Source organism: Ochotona princeps, chromosome 6 (assembly GCF_030435755.1).
Source record: "Ochotona princeps isolate mOchPri1 chromosome 6, mOchPri1.hap1, whole genome shotgun sequence".
Classification (NCBI taxonomy): domain Eukaryota; kingdom Metazoa; phylum Chordata; class Mammalia; order Lagomorpha; family Ochotonidae; genus Ochotona; species Ochotona princeps.
This window is the reverse complement of record NC_080837.1, coordinates 58,907,363-58,933,190: the sequence shown is the minus strand read 5'-3', so window position 1 is coordinate 58,933,190 and position 25,828 is coordinate 58,907,363. Positions and strand designations below refer to the sequence as shown.

General features: G+C 38.6%; 1 protein-coding gene across 2 annotated transcripts in view; it reads right to left on the bottom strand.

Moving 5' to 3' along the window:
- The window catches only part of TTC6 (tetratricopeptide repeat domain 6), a 152,556-nt gene that overhangs the window by 4,879 nt on the left and 121,849 nt on the right, over positions 1-25,828 (bottom strand). For both annotated transcript variants that reach the window (XM_058666358.1, XM_058666360.1), the window contains exons 24-29: positions 25,579-25,692; positions 21,038-21,157; positions 17,208-17,281; positions 9,476-9,686; positions 6,257-6,409; positions 5,254-5,424 (exon numbers count right to left, since the gene is read on the bottom strand). In XM_058666358.1, the coding sequence (XP_058522341.1) occupies positions 5,254-5,424; positions 6,257-6,409; positions 9,476-9,686; positions 17,208-17,281; positions 21,038-21,157; positions 25,579-25,692 (843 nt within the window). The remainder of the gene's footprint in view (positions 1-5,253; positions 5,425-6,256; positions 6,410-9,475; positions 9,687-17,207; positions 17,282-21,037; positions 21,158-25,578; positions 25,693-25,828) is intronic.

Below are 25,828 nucleotides of genomic sequence, written 5' to 3'. Positions count from 1 at the left end.
CAAATAGTTTAAACCATGGCATTAAATGGATTTTTTAGACAAGAAAATGTAAATAGAGTCAAGTATGAGTCCTGCCCCTAAAGGGCTTACAGTCTATTGGGTGGAGGAGACATGGGACCAGTACAGAAATAACTATCGCAGGACACAGAACAGCCTTCATCAGTGCAGGCAGAATTACACAGAAAGCAATGAAGAGCCAAGGTCCCTTCTGAAATTCCTAGTCACCAACCTCAAACGAGGACCTAACATTGGCACCACACTCTTGTGAGTATACCTGACCACACTCAGGCACAATGGCTTCATACCTTTTCTTCTCACTTCAAAACTCCTAGCCATGGTTTGCCTCCACTCTGAAATGGTGACTGACAGATTTCAGGAAAGAGATGTTATCATGACTAGATAGGAATCCCTACCTCCTCCAACATGTAGCTATCTAGACTTAGCTGTGCCCAAACCTTCTGTCACCCATCATGACAAGATGGAGAGTGTGTCCTGTAGCATCTAACATCAAGATGGAAGACATTTTATTCTGATTATCACTGTCAGACTCATCTGTGCAAACTGCTTCTATCCTTTTAGCAGGTTCTTTGCTTTAACACATGGGAGCATGAATCAGTATCACTTGTCTTAAAAATCCGCTCCCCCAAAAAAGATAACACTTTGACCTTCTAAACCCACTCAAGCTACCATCTTGATTTAGCTACTAGTCTTCACACAAGAGTTTTGGTTGTCTTTTAAGGATGTTTATTGATTTCAAAGAAAGAGTGACAGAGTAGGAGAGACACTTCTGTGCTCCCTCCGCTCCCTCCTGTGGTGGCCACTCTGACCAGGACTGATCACACTGAACTCAGGAGTTGGGAACTCCTTCTGGGTTCTATGTGTGTGGCATCAGCCCAAATACTTGGCCATCTTTCGTTGGTGCCTTTTCGAAGCAGGGCAACTGGATTTTGACTTGTACTCCAATATCAGACGCCAACGTTGCAAGGGGTAGCCTGAACCACTGTGTCATGCCAGCTCCAACAAAAAAAAAATTCATAAACAGTTGTCTGGTCAACATTGGTCTCTGTTTGCTTATCTCACATTTTCTCCACAATCCCTTCCACTCATGCTGCCAGCACTGCTCCTCCATCCTCTGAACCTGACTCCCTAGCAGCATCTGACACATATCACCTCTATTTTCTAGATGAAAAGAAACCAACCTACTGTTCTTGTCATCACCCAGACTAAGTGTTCCCTTCTCTGTGTTCTTTCCAACATTCTCTCTTTCCTTCCCTGTTAAATTCTGGCATTGTCGCCAGGACTTGTTCCTTCAATTAACCTCTGCACTCTATCGAGGAAACTGCATTCAGGGGCACACTGGGCTGACACTGACAGGACAATCCTTATATGGGACTGCTGTGGGCATTTGTTACTCCTTAATAATTTCTGATTCACAACATTCTTGTGTCCTTCCCTGATAAAATGTGAGCAAACTGAGCCCATCCAGGCTTGTCCATCACTGTGTCCTCAGAGTCTTTTTACATGAAAAATATGTGGGGGGCCCGGTAGCATGGCCTAGTGGCTAAAGTCCTCGCCTTAAACGTGCCGGGATCCCATATGGGCACCGGTTCTAATCCCGGCAGCTCCACTTCCCATCCAGCTCCCTGCTTGTGGCCTGGGAAAGCAGTTGAGGATGGCCCAATGCATTGGGACACTGCACCCGTGTGGGAGACCTGGAAGAGGTTCCAGGTTCCCGGCTTCGGATCGGCGCGCACCGGCCCATTGCGGCTCACTTGGGGAGTGAAACATCGGATGGAAGATCTTCCTCTCTGTCTCTCCTCCTCTCTGTATATCCGGCTTTCCAATAATAATAATAATAATAAAAAGAAAAATATGTGGGGACTGAATGACTCAAGAGTGAAATGGCATCAGGAAATGGAGGTTCCACTTGCCCAGAAAAAGCCAGAACAGTATAGAAAGGTGCGCCTTGGGCCCAGAATGGTAGCCTAGTGGCTAAGTCCTCACCTTGCATGTGCCAGGATCTCATACGGATGATGAATCAAATCCCAGCAGCTCCACTTCCCATGCAGCTCCCTGCTTGCGGCCTGGGAATGCAGCAGAAGACGGCCCAAAGACTTGGGACCCTGCACCTGTGTTGGAGACCCAGAAGAAGCTCTTGGCAGCTGGCTTCAGATCGGCTCAGCTCTGGCCATTGCAGCAACATGGGGAGTGAACTAGTGAAAGGAAGATCTTTCTCTTTATAACTCCTTCTCTCTGTAAATCTGACTTTGCAATTTACAAAAAAAGGAAGGTGCCTCAACTATCACTTTAGTAAGAGATGTGGTGATGAGCAAGGATATTACACAGGTGAGAGGCTTCAAAAATGTCAACTGTAAGATGAACTTTTACAAATGAGTGCAGCATCTTAGAAGGCAAAAGTTTTGACAGTATTGAAGAAAAACTGATGCATATTCACAGGATAAGGAAAGAAAGCAATGAGTCATTCTAAGTCAATGAAACCCACTGTCTTAAGGTAGAAAGGCAAACAACTACTACCATCAAAAAAGTCAAGCGATCTTGCTCTCACAAGTTTTCCTTAAAATTCTACCAAGGTCTAATCAGACAACCAAGAAATGATTGGCTGGAAGGGGATCACACAATATATATACATAGACATAGACATATACTTATTTAATTAAAAGACTGATGATGAGGACTGCATATATTGACCTGCAAGAGTAAAACGAATGCGTGTGCTAATAATACAAAAGAGTATACAGTAGTAAATTATCTGGCAGTTTGGGAATAATGAAATTCACACACATACACACACACACACACACCAGGAGACGAAGGGAAGTGAGCTGATGTACAGCTGATTTAAAAAACACAAACATGGAAAAATACTAGCACACACATTTTTCTGAAACAGAGGAGACTAAAACTGAATAATGGTGACAGGGAGGAATGAAGGAGGTAATTCTGTTGTTCACAGTGGAGAAAACCAAAGAAATAAGGGACCGTGGATATTGAAGGTGTTTTCATAAAAGTCATCACTGCAGCAAGACTATAAGTCTTTTTTTATACCCCAGAAAACCTCTGGGGAAAAAAAAATCAAACAAAACAGACTACAGAGGGAAATATTTTTTTAAAAAAGCACACACAGAAATATATACCATATTACATGAAATAATGGAACCAAGAACAAGCATACTGAACGTGTCAAAATGCAAAGGGGGTTAACTCATCTATTACAACAAAAACATTTTCAAATTGATTCTCAAAGCAAAATCAAAGTGTATGCAGTATAAAAGTGGCACGCCATAAACAAGGGATTTTACAATAAAAAGAAAAGTAAAACAATATCAAGCACAACGAAAGAGAAATATGAAGTCACGATTTTCACATCACACAAAATAAAATGTATTCCAAAGAGTACTGAAGGATGCAATAATAATAATAAGGAAAAATAGTAATAACAAGGGTGCTTGTAGTACTGCAGGACACAGCTCGCAGTGTGCACATATAACTGCAGCCAATGTCACTGAAACAATGCAACAGCAATAGCCAGAAAGCAAGACACTGCAGGAGACATAAGGAAAAACATACGGGAAAACACACTAATAATAATAAGCTCGAAATAACACTACCCTGGTCTAAGATAAGCCAAAAGAAGACAGGCATGGGTAGTCATTAAGGTATACTTCATAAATACAGATTTAATTATGTGTTCTGATGGTAGAAACCCCTCTTTGGAAAGACTCTGAAATATATTTTTTAAATATTATACTAGACCACATTAAAATTCAATAAATTCTGCTGTGTAAGTGTAGCATGACATTATAGGTATAAACAATGGTAGTCTAGCATCCTATTGTCAAGATGAGACTGTTGATGAAGGACTATACTATTGTAATGATTTAGGGGAAAACAGTATGGGGGAGAGGTGGAAGGGAAAAATCCCTGAGCCTATGGAACTGTAGCATGAAAAATAAAATTTTGTTTAAATAATAAAAAAAAATTACTTTGGCTTAATTCCAAAATATACACACAAGCACCCTCACCTTGTACTCAATGTGCCGGGGTCCAATACAGGCACCGGTTCTAATCCCAGCAGCTCTACTTCCTATCCCGCTCCCTATTCGTGGCCTGGGAAAGCAGCAGAGGATGGTCCAAAGCTTTGGAACCCTGCACCAGTGTGGGAGATCCAGAGGAGGCTCCTGGTTCCTGGTTTCATATCAGCTCAGCTCCAGCCGTTGCACCTACTTGGGGCGTGAATCAATGGACAGAAGACCTTCCTCTCTGCCTCTCCTTCTCCCTGAAAATCTGACTTTCCAATAAAAAATAAATAAATCTTTTTTAAAAAATTAAAAATACCCTATTAATTTATGCCTGGATCAAAGGGGAAATACAAAATACAGACACAACTTCTGGGGAATCTTTAATAAAACCATTAGAGAATATAAGTAATACTACTGAGCCATTAATTATAAAATGGTTAAGATGGGAAATTTTATGTTTTTTACATTGTATCCAAGCTTGGCCAAAAAAAGAAAAAATACTTCTAGACCAAAACAACTGTGAGAGTGCCAAAACTATTCTCAGGAAAAAGCTATAATCTCAACAATTTACCTCAATATCAATGACAGAGTAGCAATGAAAGAAGTAAGATTCCAACTAACGAAGTCAAACCAAGAACAAGACTAACCAAAGAAAAGCACAATAAAGAATAACTAGGCAAAGTAAAACTCTTACAGAATTTGCACAAGTCAAATAAAATTCACGAAAGCGACAGCATCATCAATAATCCAATACTTTTTCAGATACTATGAATCAAAATCCAAACAGCTCAAAGAGCAACTGAAATCCAAGCCTCCTCTCAGTGAAGTGCCCAAATAATTAAGTTGTAGAGTCTAAACCCAGGTGTGCTAGACAATATTGGAAAGCCTAGAACAAAGTCCAAGTGGGAAGCAACTGTGGAGGATTCCCAAGGGGAAGCTGCTGCTAATGGAGACACCAAAGCAGGTGCTGACATGCAGGAAGGACAGATGCATGTTCACTGCTTACGTGGTGACACGTTGACGATACCCAGGGAACAGAACAAATGCATAGAGGTGTAAGCATTTATGCATAACAACAATCATATGAAAGAAAACACACCCTTATAAAACAACTAATGATTTATTAGGTTGCAAGGATTGCATTTTGAAATTACATAAGGCAAAGCAAGCATTTAATGTCAAAAAGAAAATGTTAAAGGAGAACTCACGTTACCTGGGAAAACTGCCTGTGGTGGAAGTAGATATTTCCTGCATTAAAATAAGCCAGCGAGTACTCGGGGTTCAGAGAAATTGCTGTTTGATAGTCCCTCATTGCATTCTGTTGTTGACCCATCGACTCGTGAATCACACCACGGTTTGTTAAGTATTCTGCTGTGGTATTGATCTGCAATATATAGTGTGAGTTTTTAGCACCTGGGCATGGTATTTACCTCTGGCTTCACGTCTACAAAAATGAACATTATGAAATCTACTTGTGGGAAACAAGTAATTTTACAGGGCAAGAAAATCCCATTAGAGTAAACATTTTGAGAAAGGACTCAATACAGAGTTGGTTCAATGTCAACCCTTTGTTGATTTGGTTATAATAAAACAAATAACCTTCGTGTTTTCCTCAGTTCATTTCCCAGGCCTAGACACAAGGTGGAAACACTTAACTGTTGAACTGTACTAAGATAGAGATGAAATTAAATTGAATAGTTCACATGCTTCTCTGGCCTCTGTAATAGTAATTATCTTTCAGTTCTTTGCCTTTTCTCATTTTAAATATCACATCATCTACTCAAATGCATGGCAAAAAAAAAGGGGAAAAAAAGCTAAAAGAAGGGTTCTCATCATTGCATTCAAAATATGAGATTTATTCACCACCTCACTACGGGGAACATCTGGAGCTTAAATTGTTTCCGTAGCTTCTTAAATCCTGTGACTGAAACATTACTTTCTGTTGTGTGCATTCATTTTGTATTGCAAAACAATGCTGATGTTATATGAAACTATAAATTGCATTTACTGAGAAGACCTTGGGGTTTATTTTAAATATATTTAGATGATAAAATTCATAAGTCATAACATTTTTCCTAGGAAACACTCAGAAAAAAAACAACATTGTATTCTCAACAAGTCCCTTCAAAAAGCTTAAAAGATAACATCTTACTTGAACCTATTCATGGATGCTGTTACTTTATGCTAACAACAATGTCTTCTAAGTGGATTTTTACCTTGATAGCTACATTGATATCCTGCATTGCAGCGAAATTATTACCCATTTGAAGACAGACCACAGCTCTTCCTTCATACGCTAGGTAGCTCTTTGGATCGGCTTCTAGAGCAATGGTAAAGTGGTTCCAAGCTTTCTGGAATTTTCCTTGGGCCTAAAGTGATTTTCAGATTACATGAATAACAAAGAGTTCATAACAGGACAAACGTTTATGACTCTATTAATCCAATAAAACTGTTGTTAAGTATATGCTTATATTGTGCAGAATGTAAGGTTCCTAAACAAAGTGTGGGCTGAGATACACTTTAAGAAGTTTGTTGGAAAATGAATATAAAAGAGACTCAATTTTCCGTGATTTTTTGAGGCCCCCTCATTGATGACACTGTTAATATATTCAATCGCTAATTAATTCTGGATAGTTATGATGAGATTTTAGCTAACTAAAATAAAGTTAGTCACAAGGTCATCTCTTTTACCAACCTGGGATAAAATAAATTCATGCTCGGCATGTGAAACACCAGTACTTAACAATGGCTTAAAAATTCACATTGAGATCACACAGACAGCAGGCACTGAATCTCCAGTTACTAATAATAAACACTACACTTGATCTTAGCCAAAGAGCTGAGAAGCGATTATAAATCATAAATACATGTCAAATGAATAAATGAATAAAGTAATGATGTAAAACACATATGAATAAGTCGTGCCAGCATTTGGAGTTTTAGGATCACTCTAGTGTTCTATGCAAAATACATGTAAATCTACCAAGCATCTGCATATACCAAACAGCACCGACCAGAAAAGGAAAAGAGGTCAAGAGACAGGCACTGTCAATTAACTAATATAGGGATATTTCCTAGAGATGACAACAAACTTTCGGCTCAATACCTAACCCCATGAAGACCAAAAGTCAATAAATTCAACAATTGGGGTCGGTCCTTCTTTCTCATGGGTTCGAACTTCAACTTGCCGAAATCTCAGAAACTTAACCTGCTTGGCCCAGTGACTTTCACATCAAACCAGAAAGAAAGAAATACACCTATTTAGTGAATTAGATCCTGTTTTTTGACTAACAAATATTTCTGTTTGGATAAACTATTTAAAAGTCTGCATTATCATGATAAGTTCACTAAATAAACAAGGAAGCAAGCAAACTGAACTTGCATCATTGAACTATTAAACTGCAAACAGCTTCACAATAGGATTTTTATCTGTCATTTGTTCCTGACAGCATCAGTGGAACTCAAGTCTAAATCCAAAATGTTGGGAAATCAGCAAGGGAGTGTCTGAGCATTGTTGCTAAATAAATTGTCACTTTCCCCTGGATAGCACTGTCATGGCCCAATCTCTCCTTCAGTTCTTGCTTTCCTGATTTAATCCTTTGTACTCCTGTGCCTTCCCAGCCTTTTTCAAGTTACCACATATTCAATGACCTAAACGTAAATTGGATGTCACCTCTCTGATTAATGCTTCTCTCCTTTTAATCCTCAATGCCTTCAACTCTATTCCTTGCTGACTACACAACACTCTCCGCTGTCCCATGAATGTCATCTACCTGGGTCCTCTGTCTCTTTCTTGAGTAACATTCTAAGGTACTATTATCTCTGTTGAACACCATACCCTAGTACCAGTTCCTACCATTGACTAGTAGCTGATTGTTTATATCTCAAATGTTAGTTTCTCAAAAATCCTCCCTTGTCCTTCAAGCACAGCTAAGTTCTCTTGTAGTAAATTGTGCAGAAACCTATTTTTCTCTTCGTTGCACTTACCATGATTGTAATCAAATAATTATTCATGTAATTGTTTGATACCTGGCTATCCAATAAATATTTGATAAATTTTATAAGATGAAATAAGCACAGTAAATATGTCAGCTTAACGTATTCTGGACAATATGTCATTAGATAATTTAATCTTTGAGAGACGATCATAGAATGTACTGACACAAATTAAGACAGCTACAATATCAATGCATTATGCAATCTTGGATGACCACAATCATATTTGTGGCCTACTGTTGATCAAAATGTCATTAGATGTCATATGACCGTATTTTTATTCATTCCTATGTCCCCAGGATTTGAGCAGTTCACATTCTATATTAGCAGCTTGGAAGATGCCTGCTGAAAGTAAAGAATGGTGATGCTGACACTTTCATTGGATTGGAGTCAGCTCTGAGCACATTGGCAGGCATCTCATGTCTTTAAAATGACTTTATAAATTGCTAATGTGGTTAAATAATGGTTAATTTTGTGCTTAAGTCTTGACAACCTCAATTCTCTTATTAATGGTTTGAGGCATGTCTCATTCTAATTGAGAATCTTGTCACCCTCAATATAATGAGTCTTTGTCATAAAAACTCATTTATTTTAAAAACAAAAAGCATCCCCCCAAAAAGCATCAGCTTTAATGGCAGACTGTTAAAAGCATTTTCTCCAAAATATAATAATTTGAACATGCTTTTTGTCTATTATTTAAAATAATAAAAGGGATAAAAAGAAGATTTAAGATTACTCAGTTCCTTTTCAAGAAATATATAGCACATTTCATATTTTATCCCAAGATTTTTATTCCACATTTTACTAGTGCAAATAGCTCCATGAGTTATTAAATTTCAGCACATTGGGTCAGGCCAAAGTGTCCCAGCAATCACTTGGAGATTTGCTTAACAACAGAGTAGTACCTGTCTATTGTTCTGGGAAGATGAAAGACTGATAGCCTTTCCAGTAAGCTCTAATTCACTCCCACTTGGTGACTGAATTCAGCAGTCCCTGTACAGTGTCCACCTGATCCAGTGCATGACTGGAGAACACTTACATATTTTCATACATTGCTTATTCCTGTTTTTCACTAATTCAATACAGATGGAAACCTATGGAATCCATATATAAGCTACTGAAACTAATGCCATCCAGGCTTTTATATGTGAACTCCATTAAGCAAATTATAAAAACTGTTCATAAACAAAAGGTACAGAGATTTAAAAAAAAATCACAGCTTCAAAACAACTGATTTGATGGGGAGACCAAACCTGACACTGGTCCAGACTGTAACTAAGTGAACCTCTGTTCCCACTGGGTACTCGAACTGAGGGGAAAGTAAATGCTCAGAACCAAAGAAATATCACTCATGCCCACACCAGTAAAAGAACGCACACACATGGTTCTCCAGCCCAGAAGACACATTCAATACTTGCAATGTTGTTGTACACAATTACCTGCAAATTATAGGCTAAGCTAATTCTGGCTTTTGTGTATGCTGGGTTGAAATGTAACACTGTCACAAAGTCCTTCTGAGCTTGCTTGGTGCGTTCTTCCTCATCATATTCCATGTAAGAATTGCCCCGTCCAATGTAAGCATCGAGGGAATGTGGGTTAATTTTGAGAGCCTCAGTAAAGAAATTGACAGCTTCTTCAAACTCTTCGATTCTGCAGGTAAAGGAAAATGCTGATCCCTCCAAGTGAAGTGACACTTTCAGGTGACACATACATTCATATATTTTTATTGTCCATTGATTTAAATGAGTCTTATAGGTTCTATGGGGAAACTGGTGAACATAAAAAGAAGAAGAGACATTTTCCTCTTTAAAAAATCTACCTTTTATTTGAAAAGCAGATTTTTACTGGCAAACATAAGTTGATAGGATGATATTCAGGGATTCATTTTTCAAAATCTTTCCTAAGAGTCTGAGCGGCATTCCTAAACCTGATTCCAAAAAATGTATTTTGGAGCTTCTTCTGGGTATTCCACGTGGGTGCGGGGTCCCAAGGCTTTGGGCCATCCTCGACTGCTTTTCCAGGCCACAAGTAGGGAGCTGGATGGGATGTGGAGCAGCCAGTACGTAAACTGGTGCCAATATGGGATCCCAGCAGGTGCAAGGTGAGGGTTTAGCTACTAGGCCAGAGCACAGGGTCCCAAATCTGTTTTTATGAATTATCAATTACAGTATAGACAAATACATGCTATGACTGATGAAATATACTATATAAATGAGGCTAAAGATAGATTCATTTATAGATATGGTCACTCCTCCATATCCATAAATTCTTCATAAGCAGGTAGAAAATATTTAGTAAAAAAAAGTCTGTACTGAACATGAACAGATTTTCTTTCTGTCATTATTCTCTAAACTATATACACAGTATCTATAGTATACTAGATTTCATAAACAATTATCGGTGATTTAAAATATACAGGAATATTTGCAGAGGTAATATTCCAAAACTGTATCATTTTATATAAGGAACTTGATTTTGCTATTCGTGATGATGGGATTGACTCTTGCAACTAATGCCCCACGGCTCCTGAGGAATAATTATATTAAATATTTCCTTATAGAACATAGCAAGAAGGATTCAACTAAATCTACCTTTAACAATATACAAAAGTCTATTCAAAATGGATCCATGATGCAAAGGTGAGAAGCTTTTGCAAAGCAAAGGAAATATACAACAGAAAGACCTGAGAACCGGAAGAACAAGAGAAAATATTTGCAAACTGTTCACCTGACAAGTGATTTATAACCAGAATTTATACAAGACTCAGAAACAAACACAGAAAATAATCCAGTTTAATAACAGGCAAATGATCTGAACAGTTGATTCTCAAAATAAAACACACAAATGGCCAAAAAGCACATGGAAAAAAATGCTCAATATAACTATCCCCAGGGAAAATGTAAAACAAAACCACATGAGATATAATCTCATCCCAGTCAGAATGGCTAATGTCAGAAGGACAAAACAAAAATGACAAGTACCAGCAAAGATGCAGAATAAAGGGAACTCTTATACTGTGTTTGTCGGACCCTATACTGGCATAGTTACTACAGAAAAGAATATGGAGCTTCCCCCAAAATAAACTACATGTGATTCAAATTTCCTGTTACCAGGTACATTCAAAGGCAATTAAGCTACACCAAACAGCTGCACTGTTGTGTTTATCGCTGCCTTAGATAGCAAAGAATTCATTGATGCACTAACGGAGTAAAGAAAATGTGATTTGTGTACATGATGGAACACAATTTTATCTTAAGAAGGAATAGGGGCTGGTGCCATGACATACTGGATAAAGCTATCATCTGCAGTGCTGGCATCCCATTTGCACTCTGGTTTGAGTCCCAGCTGCTCCACCTGTAATCTAGCTCCCTACTAATGTGCCTGGAAAAGCAGCAGAGGACAGTCAAATTGCTTAGACCCCTACACTCATGTAGGGTACTTAGAAGAAGTTTCTGGCTTTTGGCTTCAGACTGGTTCAGCTCCAGCCATTGTGATCCTTTGGAGAGTGACACAGAGGATAGAAGATTCTCTTTCCTTTTTCTCTTTCTCTCTCTCTCCGTATTCCTCTTTATTCCCTGTGTAACCCTCCAAATAAAATAGACAAAACTTAAAGAGCCATTTTTTTAAATTTGTGGCAATATGGATACATTTGGAGGACATCACGTTAAGTGAAATAAGTCAGTCACAGGAAGACAAATGTTCTCACTCTTGTGGTATAATGATTGCTAGACATTAGAAAGTGCACAGGGAAGACAGAGAGAGGTTAGATAATGGGTACCGAAACACATTTAGATTGGAGAAGTAAGTTATGGCATCTTACAGTATAGTAACAGTGTCACAGTTCCCAACAGTGTGTGATGTGCCCAAGAGTACCTGCAGCACAAGTCTCAAGATTTTTCACACAGAGGAGATTGCAAGTTACCCTGATTTGATCATGACATGTTGTGCATATATACTGAATTATTATACTATACTTCATAAACACTTGCATAGGCTATGTGTCATTGAAATTTTAAAAAATTAGTTTCCCCCTTTCTAAAAGCAACAATGACTCACCAGCAGCATCAAACAGCAAGTTTCCCCAATGTGTCACACTGATACCAAGAAGTCAAAATCACAAAGGGGGAATTACTTTCAAAGAGAGCAAAGAATTTTTTTGATGCATTTCCTTATACAATTAAAGAAATAAAAGTTGCATCACATGTGAATGTCTCCTTTAGAACTTCAATAAAGGCAGTGTAACGGGAGAAAGAAAATGTGTTCTATATGTTAACATGTGGATATATATGGCTAAATAACTTTTCTCCCTAATTATTCTTTTGTGGTGAGGGTGAGAGCCATTAAAATAATCAAATATTTACTATCTGTCATATAGTTATTTTTTCATGTTCACATGCATAATATTATGCTCTCAATGGACATATGAGACTCCAGGTTTTTAAAAATATTTTTAGCAAAAGGAGGAAACCAATCTTGAGTAGGTGTTTATTTTCCAGGTACTCTGCTGAGTGCCTTGCATACGGTATTTTGCTTTATTTTCCCAACAACTAGGTTAGTTATAATTGTCCATGTTTTATGGATGAAAAATAATTCATAACCCAACATTCTGCGCATGGGAAATGGTAAAATAAATAGTGAGCTGACTTCACACAGAATAAATATCCGACATCCCACTGAGGTCAGCCTTACTCCAATAGCCCAACTCTAACAAGATCCATACCTAGCACACACTCTGTACACCGGTGACACTCCGCAGGTAGTGCAGAGGAGTCTGAACTAGCATTTCAACTGTGCAGCCAGGAGAAAAGCCTGGAGTCCAGAACTGAGCTTGAACATGCAAATTAATACTAATTTTAAGAACATCAACTTTCAAGGTTGTTTGGGAAGATCACAGAAGTGGACCTAACACAGAGATACCTGCTCAATAAAGACCATGATCTGCCTTCCACTCTTTTCAGTACTTCCCAAATATGATTCATAGACTCTCAGTATTTCACCCATGTTTGTCCCAGAATAACTATTCTGGAAATGCTGATCTCATAGATGCTACTCCAGAGTATCCCCTAAAGCACTTCCCCAGACTTCAGTCATTCTTTCATGAAATCCACCCCATGTTCTAGCTACACTACCACCTAATGAATATTTTCTTCAGGTCAACCCCCTTTTTCAGTCAACTGAAGTTATTCTAAGAGATCGTTTCAAATCACATGCTGAAAAATCCATATTTTATATTTAAAAGATAGAAGGCATCCCTGTAAATAAATAGAACTAGAGCTGAAGAGTATGGTCTACCAAATACTAAACCTGAGAGCTACACATGCTGTTAAAGAGAAAGTGGCCAGGGACTAGCACTAAGCTTAGACTTTCCCCGTGATGTGCTCGGGAGAGGGTGGGTTAAGAACTTACTTTGAAATGGAAAAGATACCCAGTTTCTCATAGTATTAATTCCACATGTCAAAAAAGAAAGTCACAACATATCTAGTTGTGGCGATCTTGATTGGATTTATCTATGATTCTAGAGTAGGCCAGCAGCAGAGGCCAAAAATGTTTCAGAACACTTCCCTCTACAGCAGGCCACATTTATATCTAGTTGGCTTCCAGAACATGGAAATTAGATAGAAAGAGCTCAGTTGCTTATATCTCAAAACTGTTTACACATTAAGTTAAATTATAGTTCGCTGAATACAGTGGTATCTTTGAGTTTGGTCAAAATTAACAGGTTGATCAAAATTTTGAATTTCAACACCATTCTCCATCATCCTTGTCAGCACAGTGACTTACTACTAATTTCCACTGGGAAGCAAGAGAGCAGTGGGTTTTGTAAGAGAAGGAAAGCAAGCCTTCCTTGGTTAACATCAAGTTACTTGAGGCCACTTTGAGGGTGAGAGGAGAGGTGATCTGCTGGTGACTTCCTTGTTACGCTGTCTCAGTTAAAATGGGAGCTCCTGTTTTAGGGAAAACAACTGTTTGTTTGGTGATTCATCTGCTTCCTTAAAGTCTCGGTTTGACTCTGTGATATCTGGCAGAAGCAGCTCCAGATTGGTTTGGTCTGGTCTACTGGTACTAGTATAGGATCTCAGTCTACAACAATGGCCTCAAATAATTTAACAAGCATTTTTTAATATGTGAAAAACAATTGAAGTCTTCAAGATTCTTTCTTGATCTTTTCATAGGTAACACCCAAAGATATACTTCAAGTATTTTGCTAGAAGAGCAACACAGTATCAACAGTGAAACACTTAAACAACAAAAAAAAAACCCCTGGCTTCTGATGTTACAGACAGGCAAAGGCTAACACTCATGTACCTAACCCAGCGAGCACCATTTCAGCAGCCTCTGCACATACTCAGAGAACATGGATGAAATCATTTTCCTTAAGCACTTTGCAATGAAATTGGGTTCCTCCCTCAATAACCAACACATCTTGAAAAGCTAATGTTCGTGGAGTATATTTCTAGGTGCCTTCTAATTACATTATTATATGATTGCAATAATTACAAACACACAGCAAAACAAACTCTTTACCAAAAATACTCAGGCCACAATCATTTTGTATGAAATCAACTTAGTTAACTGGTTTAGTTGCGTTCAGTGCTTCTGAAGTGCTTACCTATGTTGTACACTGATAGTGAGCAAAGTGAAAGATCATTAAACTTTCCAGCTGAAAAAGGATCTGTGAAGCTACCTAATACATTTCTCAAAGCTCTTAATGACTAAAGTCTAGTCCAGAGGTGACAGTGCTGAAGACACTCTCCAGCCGCCTGCACCCAAAAACAAGCAAAAAAAAAGATATGACAACAGAAACATCACTTTCATTTCCTTAGCAAGTGCCTACCACAGCGTCCTACATGCTGACGCCTATTAAGCCAGCACATAGCATTCGGCTGGTGAGAAAACGGGACTGAACACACGGAGGCAACATCGAGGCAAAAATGATAACACATCACTTTCCACAAATACGAAAGTACACTAATTGAGATTTCTAAATAAGCCATGTCTGTATAAATCCGCAGTAATGTGATGACTTGCTGCAGCTCCATGATTCTCACACCGGGTCCTGCTAACAGTGAGTCATGTGCTGAGCTTGCCTGCGAGGCCACACACACAGAGGCCCATTGCATTCTCCACATTAATCACATATGTGACCAGATGTGCCCCACTGAGTTGTACAAATAAATCACAAATACCTCCAGAAAACTAAAGAATGTGACTTGCAGGGTTAAAGATTTTTAAAATATCTTATGCAAATACAAGAACATCAAATATGCTGAAGTGAAAAAGTGGGTAGGATACATCCCTCTGTGATGTTATTTTTTTAAAAAATATGAGGGTGGCTATCTCAAGGGGATCTAAAAATTAACTCTACCATAACACTCTTGGTGACTAAATTGGGCAACAAGTAGGATATTCAGCTCAAGGAATGTTGTCTCCTAGCAACGACAAGAGTGAGAACCAGAGATACACAAAGAATACTTCAAAAGTCTGCAACCCCATGAGTTCAAAGATCAAAGCCCTAAAGTTTAAAGATTTATTCCTTTTTAAAATTTTTCCAAACAAGACAATTTTTGCTTTGCTCATTGAAAGGCACCAGAAGATGCGAGTCCCCATCATTACCAACCATGCTTCTGTAATGCAAATATGCCACAGCTCATCTTGAAAAGCAAGAAGTATTTTTTCCTGAAAGAAATATAATCATGCACCACTCATCCTTAATGTGAAACTCAGTAAAATGTTACAAGTAAAAACATGTGGCATTGGCGGGGGGGGGGGGGGGGGGGGACTGAGTTTCCAGGACTCTCTTATTGAATTAGATTCTACTTTTATTAAAGAACAATAGAGATCTAGTCAGGTGATGAAAGTTGGTTATTTGGAATTGCAAAGCAGAAGCAGCTTAAGGAGGCTCTGCTGTATATACCCAGTGATTGCATTTCATAAAAGACACTGAGCTGACACACAGACACCGTGTCTTTAATGGTACCTAAACATGGCAGGAAGGTAGAGCGAAACTGCAGAGTCTAGTTTTAACAGAATACAACAACCTCAGGTATTTGGGGTCTATAGTCACCCACCAAAACAAACACATCAGTCCCTGTTGTTCACTTCTTCTTGGAAATGACAATTGCTTAAATAAACACATCGTACGAAGATCACTGGACTGTGGCAGGAAACACTGTGACTATGTTTTGTTCTCTATATACAATGCAAGCTCCAAGACCACTGTATGCCTTTTAATTCAAAAGCATCTCCAGAAGTTCTAGTTACTGTTACTTTGCTCATTAAACACTAATTTAAAAAATCTAACTCTCAGAGGAAAGTGTAGTTGTACTATGTATATCCTAAAAGGGAAAAGAATGCTAATTTCTTGCATAATTCAAGCTGTTTTTTTCCCTATTATACAGCCTTTGTACACAATATACGAATTATCTTATTGTCCCCCTCCAAATTAACTGTTACTGTTTCTTTTATGAAAAAAATATGACTACCTATTAATCAAATACATTTATATTTGATGTATAAAATTTTAAAATAAAAATTAGAAAAATCCTCATATGCTGAATCTCTATGTCTTTAAAAGCAAGAAGCCAAAATCAAATTTATATGTCAATGTAATGTAGACATGTACAGTAAGAGGGACAATGTCTATTTACCATAATTTATCTGAGCACAGTGTACACTGGTCATCTGTAGTTTAATCTTGTGTTATAGTCCCCACCTATAAATTTTTATAGTACTCTCATGCCATTAATAATGTTTTCTACATGATGTTTCATGTAGGTTTTATTATATTTTACATACATCTGTTGATATTATTTTAGTCTTGAACCTATAACTATGGGTTTTTAAATGAAAAATTTTCTTGAAAATATATTTTGAAATATTTCCCTCTTTTACAAGAAATGCGTTTTGTAAATCCTTTCCTAGTGTGTGGGCTTAAGTCAGAGATTCTCCAAATATCATTATGTGAGTATTTACTTGCTAATTTGGCTAACACAGCTAACGGGAAGATGAAAGGTTGAATACAGTGTACTAGATAGGGTCCACAGAGAATTTTTTCATCTCTCCCTACTTTTTACTACGCCACCTCTCCAACCTTTTCCCCGAAGTCTTCCATCCTTTTCTTTACTGACAGGTCTGTGTGGACACGTGCCTGTGTTTTGTTGTGTTCCATACCTGTGGTGGCACACAGCAGCGGCTTGATGAAGACTCACATCAGTCTGGCTCATCAGTGCAGCCTGTTTAAAATCCTGAAACGATTGCACAAGTTTTCATTAATGGTACAATATCACCTCACATGCTTTCTTCAACTTCCTTTTAACTTTGATTCCATTGTGACTAAAACACACATCTTCTGAAGATGCACCTTTTCCTTACCGGATCACATCTAGAGGAAAACGATGGAGCTGGGGACCGCAGGACTGTCTGCTTCCTCTGAGCTTCCTACTGCCGGTCTTCACTTGGCCAACAGCGACTTTTCTGGCTTTTGCCCTGCCATGTGCCAACTGAAGTATCTTCTCTTTTTTTTTTTTCTAAATTGCCAATTTTCAATGAACCCAACTAGAAATTCCACATCTGGACCATAAAGGGAACTCCTTTGGAGGGAACCTTGGTAGTGGTATGACTACAGGGCCAACAGGTGCCCAGCTGGGAAAGAGCCTGACTGGGCCTGAGCCGACCCACACTTCCAGTGAGAAGCACATGACTGTGTTCAGAGATCCAAAAGACCCCCTTGGAGGGAAGAACAAGAATTCTGAGGAATCCTAAAACGGGAAGTTAGGGAAATCAGCTTGGAGGGATTGGAACAGCCTTGGAAAAGAAGCTCTTTCAAAGAATTAAAAGTGCTAAGCCTGCGAGTGACCCTACCATAAGGAATCAGAACATTTTCTTTGGCATCTGAGCCATGTCTGAAGCTTGCAAGTTTTTCAAACTCCTGCAAAAACATCTGAGACATGAAATAAAATAAGAATACCACAGAACTAAAAAGATAAAAAATTTTTAAAAACCCACCTATTTAAATAACTATCCACAAATCAAAATATTCTGCCAATGACCCAATGACAACATACTAGATTTGAAGGATTGCTTATAATATGGGAAAGGCCTTCATAAAGAAACAGTTTAGAACTGATGCAGAAATATAAAATGACCCTGGCTTTTCCCCAGAACACTGCTTCAGCAGGACTCCCCACTGCCACTTTTACTCAGGCCTCACTGATAGAGCGAAGCTGGGCAGAACACTGTAAACTCCTATGCAACAATAAAGTACTTCTCATTGCCCTTTCTAGAGGCAAGTTGCTTGACACTCTGCAGTCCCAATGACAGGAGCTAATTCTATCCAATTCCTGACCCTCTATATCACCGTCTTCCTTCCACAACCCTCCCTGGTTGTATCACAGGCAGAGGAAGACTGTCCTAGTGGTAGGATGAGTTCTCTGTTATTACTGGGGTGGCTAAGAGTGGTTGGGCCAAGTGGAGCATTCAGGAATCCTACTCGAGGAAAAATGTCTGTAGTCTTACACCAAACTGCAAACATGAACTTTCCATTTAGATTTATGAACTAAATTTAGATAATATATGGAATTATCTAGGTGGACAAGAACACAATTGATGGGCCAGCATGGTGCAGGCTACTCCTTTGCCTGCAATGCTGGTATCCCATTTGTGCATCAGTTCATGTCCTGGCTGTTCCACTTCTGAGCCAACTCCCTACTAATGGCCTGGGAAAGCAGCAGATGACAACCCAAATTCTTGGGCCTCTCCACCCACGTGGGAGACCCAAAAGAAGCTCCTGGCTATTGGCTTCAGACCAGAACAACTCTGGATGTGGGAAGTAAATCTTTGTTTCTCTCTCTCTCTCTTTTTCTCTCTCCTTTACTTGCTCTTTCTCTCTTTGTGTCTCCCTCTCTATAATTCTTTCAAATCAAAACAAGCATCTTGAAAAAAAAGAACAGAATCATTTCCATGCTGTGTGGTAATTAGTCATTATTAGCAGTGAATATCAATGATAACTCAATATTATTCGTAATAGACGCATTTGTGCTTTTTCTCTCCTACATTAATTCCCTTTCTCATATGAGGATGACAGACAGCACAAAACCACACAAAATCACTTATGCATAATAAAAATTCCCTCCAAACCTATTGCCCCTGCTGATCAAGAATTTCTTATTTAAAAAAAAACAGGGTTTTTGCTTATTTATTTATTAGAAAAGCAGAGAAACCAAAAGACAGACACATACGTACAGAAATTGCATCTGTAGGCTCACTCCTCAAACACTGGAGACAGCCTGGTCAGTACCAGACAAAAAGTAGAGGCTGGGAGTTGGATACAAGGCCCCCAGATGGCTGAATGGCAGAACTCAATATTTGAACCACTATATCTCCCAAGGCAGGAAGCTGGGAATTAAGAACAGAGCTGAGATGTAAATCCAGGTACTTTACCATGGGATGCAGGAATCCCAAGTGACATCTTAGGCACTGTGCCAAACACCTGCCCCATGTTCAAGCACCCTGTAATGACTTCCACTGCCATGACCTTACCGTGTCAGAGGTAGGTCTCTTGATCGCATTTGTTTCCATCTCTTCAAAACACCTGTTATTTCGTGTCTACATACAAATGAGTGTGAGTGTATGAAATTATACCTAAAGTGTGTTTCTTGTAGTCAGAATATAGTTGGAGCTTTCTAAAAATTTAACATTCTCATTATTTTGATTGGTGTATTTTGACATTCCAATTTAAAGTAACCACTAATATTGTTGAATTTGGATCTATTATTTTTTTCAGGTGGTAGCCTCTATTTCTCTCCATTTACCCTTTTCAGATTTTGTCAGATTCTTTTAAAACTTAATATTCCCTTTCAAGTTGTTTACTCTGTGACTGTGTCACACTTAAAAGCTAAAAGAAAGGAGGACATGGATCTTTAACAGATCAGTTAGGAACATCTTATAAAAAGGTCCCAGGAAGGCAAGGAGCTGAATTTCTAGGGAGCAGCTTGAGACCAGAGTGGAATGATCAGTGACGACAACAGAAAACTGTTTCACCATCAAGTTCAAGGGGTGGGAAACAAAGAGATCAAGTTGGTCACATAGAAGAGCTTGGGTTTCATCAAGTGTGATGGGAGCCAAAGAATGCAACAGCTTGATCTGTTGCTTCTTATCTAAATTACAGAGAGAGAGGTTCCTTAGCTCTTTCTGCTCGAAGCAACCTGTAGTGATCTATATATCTAAACATCTCAAAGATATTTCCAACAGACCAAAAAAAAAAAAACTAAAAAATTAAAATGTCAAAATAACATTTCTTCATAAAATAAACTAGTTACAATCTATCTAGGAGTCATTCTGTTGGACAGAATCTCAATGAATCACTCCAAATACAGGAAAATAAGACAAGCCATGTAAAAGGGTGAAAGGACAGAATGCTACTGTGTAGCTTCTCAGTAACAAAGATGTATAACTCCTATTATTTGACTACATCTCTCAGATTACTATCTCATGCTTGCTTGTGCTTCTTAATCTTAACTCCAAAATCACCATAAACTAGACATCAAAACTTGAAAGTCAAAAATGAGATTCACAGATTTTAATCATTCTATAAATAAGTGTTTCAAGCTATGTTTACTTTCAATATACTAAATGTATTTCCTTCTATTATCATTATGGATGTCTATCCCTGCTAAATTAGAAGCCTATGCTCCAAGCAGCATATGCAGACTTGTTTTGTTATGTTTTCAATAGGGAAAAAAAAACATAATTGCAAATGAGAAAGAACACTAAGTAGCAGCATATATGATACATAAATCATTTTATTTACAAAATTGAATTCCATGTGTACTCCCAAATACTATCTGTAAGGTTTCTGCTAGTCATTCAAATTTCCAATATAAGTCCTGCCAAAGTCACCACTCATTAATATTGATGTTGGATAGCAATAAAGATATACCTACTAGTTTCCAGAAGTGGATGTACAAGTGTGTTCACTTTTAAAAATCCCCAGGAAGGCTTACCTCTACTGCAAAGCAGTGCTGCCCTAGCTCCACATAAATACATCCACGATTAATGAAGGTATTTAATGTTATAGTTTCTCCAGGATCGAGGAGCAGGACGACACCATAATCTGTCAATGCCTAGAAAGAAAACAATCACTTGACCCTATATCTGATTCCACAGAGCCTTACTTCATTTGTGAGATAAAACGTGTTTCTACTCAAACTGACATCTCATAGGCAGTTCATTAATCTGACTTAGAATTTGAGAACTAATCATTTGTTAGATTTAAAGGGTCCCCTCCGCTAAATATACTGCTGCTTAAAAAATGTAGAGAGAAATAAAGGTGAGTACAGACAAAGATAAAGGTACTTCTCATCCACTTGTACACCCCCTAAATTTCTACAGTGACTAGGAATAACCTGGCTGAACCTAAGAGCCAAGAACCCATCCAGATCTCCCATGTAACAGCAGAATTCTGATCACTTGGGCCTTCACTGCTGTTTCCAAGAGTGCACAACAGGAAACAGGAACAAGAGCTGCACGGAGACAGTGAATCCAAGCACTTAAGTCTGGGCATAGGCCTCTTAAGCAACACTTTACTTGCTAATCCAGCCCTGGATACCCCTTGCATTTCAGATGCTATTGACAGGTCACTGTACACATCTTTACGTTAATGTGCTTTGGAAGGGAAGAACCTAACACTCTATCCCTGCCCCTCCCTCCACACCACACAATAATTTCACCAAGTGAAAACTGCAACCAGTTGTGGGGTGTGGGGATGGGGCCCAGATATTTTCATTTAGAGGATGAATCTAGACCTTGACATTTTGTGGAATACATCACAACTCAACTATCAGTACTGGCTTCTCAATTTAGGAAAGTTATGTAACATTAAACCTCACTTTCCATGTCTACAAAATAACGACACTAAAATGCTACATGTAATTCAACACACAAGAATTGTATTGAAATATCCTTATTATAAAGCATTTAGTCCAATCTTTGTCACATAATACACTTTAGATAAGTGATAACTATTACTGTTTTTATTAATAAGTGGCACAACTGGAACTCATCTTTGCCCAGTTTTTGTGCAACTATATCTGGGAAGAATGTCCAAGTGCATTTGCTATAGAAAAATGCTTGAACTTCCTCTGGGTCTCCCACACAGGTTTAGGATCCCAAGGCTTCGGGCCATCCTCCATTGCATTCCCTGGCCGCAGCAGAGAGCTGGAAATGGCTGAATAAAGTGGTGTAACATTTTTAATAATAAAGTGTTAGTTATTTTAGAGCCACCAGGACCCCAAAACATTCCAACCAGTCTTCCCATTTTAAAGATGAGGAGCTGAAAGCAGGGAGAAGTTAGAAAGCTCATCCAAGTCATTCTGGGAATTAGGGACCTGTGTCCATGGTCACAGTTTTATTTGCTTCTGGGTTATCAATCTTTAGACGGCTTTGTAAAACTATCTGACCCAACACTGCTCACTGGATGTCACTCAACAGTGTCCTCTCCTCATTTTTTTTTTTGTCCACCACTACCTGTTTCTCAGCATGCATACTATAACAATGATGAGAAAAACCAAGCATCTTGGGGCCTGGTGCAACGACCAAGTGGCTAAATCCTCACCTTGCAGCCACTGGGATCTCATATAGGTGCCAGTTTGTGTACCAGCTGCTCCACTTCCCTTCCAGCTCTCTGCTGTCGCCAGGGAACGGCTGGATAGTTGAACTGGTTAGATGGAACTAGGCCATTAACATGTATGAGAGCCGAATGGGATGTGGGACAGACTGGACTAGTCTGCTGCACATACTGGCAAACCAGGGTAGGAGGCGGGCCTAGTGGAGGTTATTGTGGGTCGCTCTGACTAGGCTGCAGCTCCCACTGGTTATGTGAGGGCCAAGTATGTGCTTGGCAGAACCAGGCTGGACTGCAACACCCACTGGTTCCAGTGGAAGACAGGGAGAAACAAAACCAACCCAGGAATTGCAACCACCAGCTGATTGGGGCAATGGACTGTTCCGGGCCCTGTACTTGCTAGTACATACAAGAATCTGGTCTGGGAACACCTCAAAGTTTCATCGGGAATCCCCCAATTGAACTGCCGGACTCAGAACCCTAACCTGAAAAGACAGAGGACAGAACAAGTCAATCAATCAACTCAGCAGTGAAAAACTGGGCAAACGGAGACTCTATGCTGGACTATGTCAATCACTGGATTCTTCAGTGACCTCATCATGCTTGGAGTGGCGAGACTGGCAGCAATTCATAACTGTTGAACTATCAAAACCACTTGAGCAAGACCCTCGGAGCATACCCCACATCAGGGACCTGGGGTGGGTGGGAGACTGGGTGGGGCTTCTCCCTTAAAATCCCCCTTTACATCAGATATATGATGGAAACAATATAGAAATAATGATCTTGCCCATTTTTCTGTAGCCCTTGAACCTTTTTACCCTAATTATGTAAAGATTGTCAGAAATATAATAAAAATGGAAAAAAACGATGCTACTGTATGATCTATGAGTCAGTGAAGAATTTAATCAGAAGAAGGTGTTTTGAAGAGATGAAACTAACAAAAAAAATCAAAATCCATGAGATATAGTTTCTGCTGATTTTTGTTGGTGAAATGTGTCTCCTGTAGGCAGCAAACAGATTGGTTTTGTTTTTTAATTCAGTCTATGAATCTATGATGTTTGATTGAGCTTAAGCCATTTACATTCAGGGTTAATATGTATGGGTGATAATTCGGTCCTGTATTAGAGCAATGGGCTGTTCATTGATTTAGTCTTCTGTTGCCATTTTACTGGGATGTTCTTCACATTTGCCTTTGGTTTTGGTGGATGCTCTTCCTCTTCTCTGTCACGAGAACATCTTTAAGCATCCTTTGTAGGGCAGGTTTGAAAGAGACAAATTCTTTTAACTTTTCTTGTCTGTGGAAGAATTTTATTTCATTTTCAAAGACAAAAGAAAGCTTTGCTGGCTACGGCATCCTGGGCCAACAATTTTTTTTACTTTTAGCATCTGGAACATGTCACTCCCCATTCTCTTCTGGCTGTTGTTTATTTTGTTTTGTGGCTTTTCATTTAAGGGGATGTATAGTAACTGTGTAATAGAGACTGTCATATCTAGTAACATGTTATTTAACTTCATGGCATTGTAAATTTCTATTTTTCTTCCTAGTGCTGATTTTGTATTGTGACGTTTCACTTAAGGGGATGTACAGTAACTGTGAAATGGAGACTAACATATCCAGATGTGAGAAAGCAATGTAGTATGCATCTCCACTTCCAGACAAAGATGGACTTACAATGAAACTGCTTACTATATCTTGACAATAGGATGCTGGACTCTCTGTCATTGTCCATGCCCAAAATGATGGACATATGACTGTGTATGAAGAACTATACTTTAGTAATGATAAAGAGGAACTAGGTGGGGGGGTTGGGGAGAGGATAACGGAAATCCCAGGAGCCTACGGAACTGTATCATAAAATGATAATAATAATTTTAAAAATTCCAAACAAAAAATGATTCTGCTGCAGCCATGATGAGGCTCTGAAACCTACAGGTCAACGCTGGACAACCCTTGGATGTTCCATGTCATGCATGTATGGTCTGAGGACTGTACCAGAAATCAAAAATACCTCCAAGAACTGCCTTAGCTAATATTAAAATAAAGCAATAGTACTGGTGGCAATCATTGCTTTAAAACTCTGCAAGCAAAGTACCAGTAGAAACACTGACTCAAAGGATTAATCATATGATGTATTTTAATTTGTGCATGCCCCTAAGTGTTCTCATAAACAATGCATAATTAATTTCTCACTTAATTTATGACAGAAACTGCATAAGAAAATTTGATGAATACAAAGTCCATTATACTAAATGGAGTCATTCCTCTCACAAACCACTAAAGCAGAAAGCAAAGTTCAAGGAAAGGAAAGATATTCAGGTCATGGATGCTTGCTCCAGGAGCGATCTTACAGAAATAATCCAACAAAGCAGCCTGACACAGCCTTAAGACTACTTTTGTGTAGCAGCTGATAATGAAACCACTACCCATAACCCAAGACTACCCCAGCTATACATAACACCTGATGGTAAAAGTCAGTGCTCACCAGCTCCCACAAACACTGAAAGTATCAACAAGCTTATATGAAAAATAACTTGCCTATATTTCCCTGTCCTAAAGAAATCCATAATATGTTTTTTCCTGTTGACATAGCAGAAGCCACTCCAACTTGTGCAGGGTAGACCCAGATTGCAATTCTTTTCTCTATTCCCAAATATAAGCTTCCTTGAGGGGATCTATCTCTAGTTTTCAATTTCCTTTGACACGAAGAAATATCTATAGTCTTTGAAACAGTAATTTGGTTTATCAATCATGTGTGTGTTTCCATAGAATATTCAAAATCATAGCAGAAATACAAACCATGTTACACAAGTTTTACAAATGCTTAATATGTTATTAATAGTATCTGTTGGTTACTAAACTTAAACAATTGAATGTATGTTGTTTATTAAAAGTTTTAAATGTGTTGTTCACTAGACTCTTACCATTTGAAGTTCTCCTATCTTGGTGTAACATATCGCTCTGTTGTAAAATGATATATAATTTCTTTTGTCCATGTTGATAACTATAGTTAAATCTCTAATTGCTAGCTTATAAGTCTGCAAATAAAAAAATTACTTATGAGAAAGGTAATGAAGAGGGATTACAATTTAATTGTAAAATAAACTGTTGATTCTATCACTTCTTGGAACATTGGCATTAGTCTCAATCATCTGCATGATTGAGACCATCACA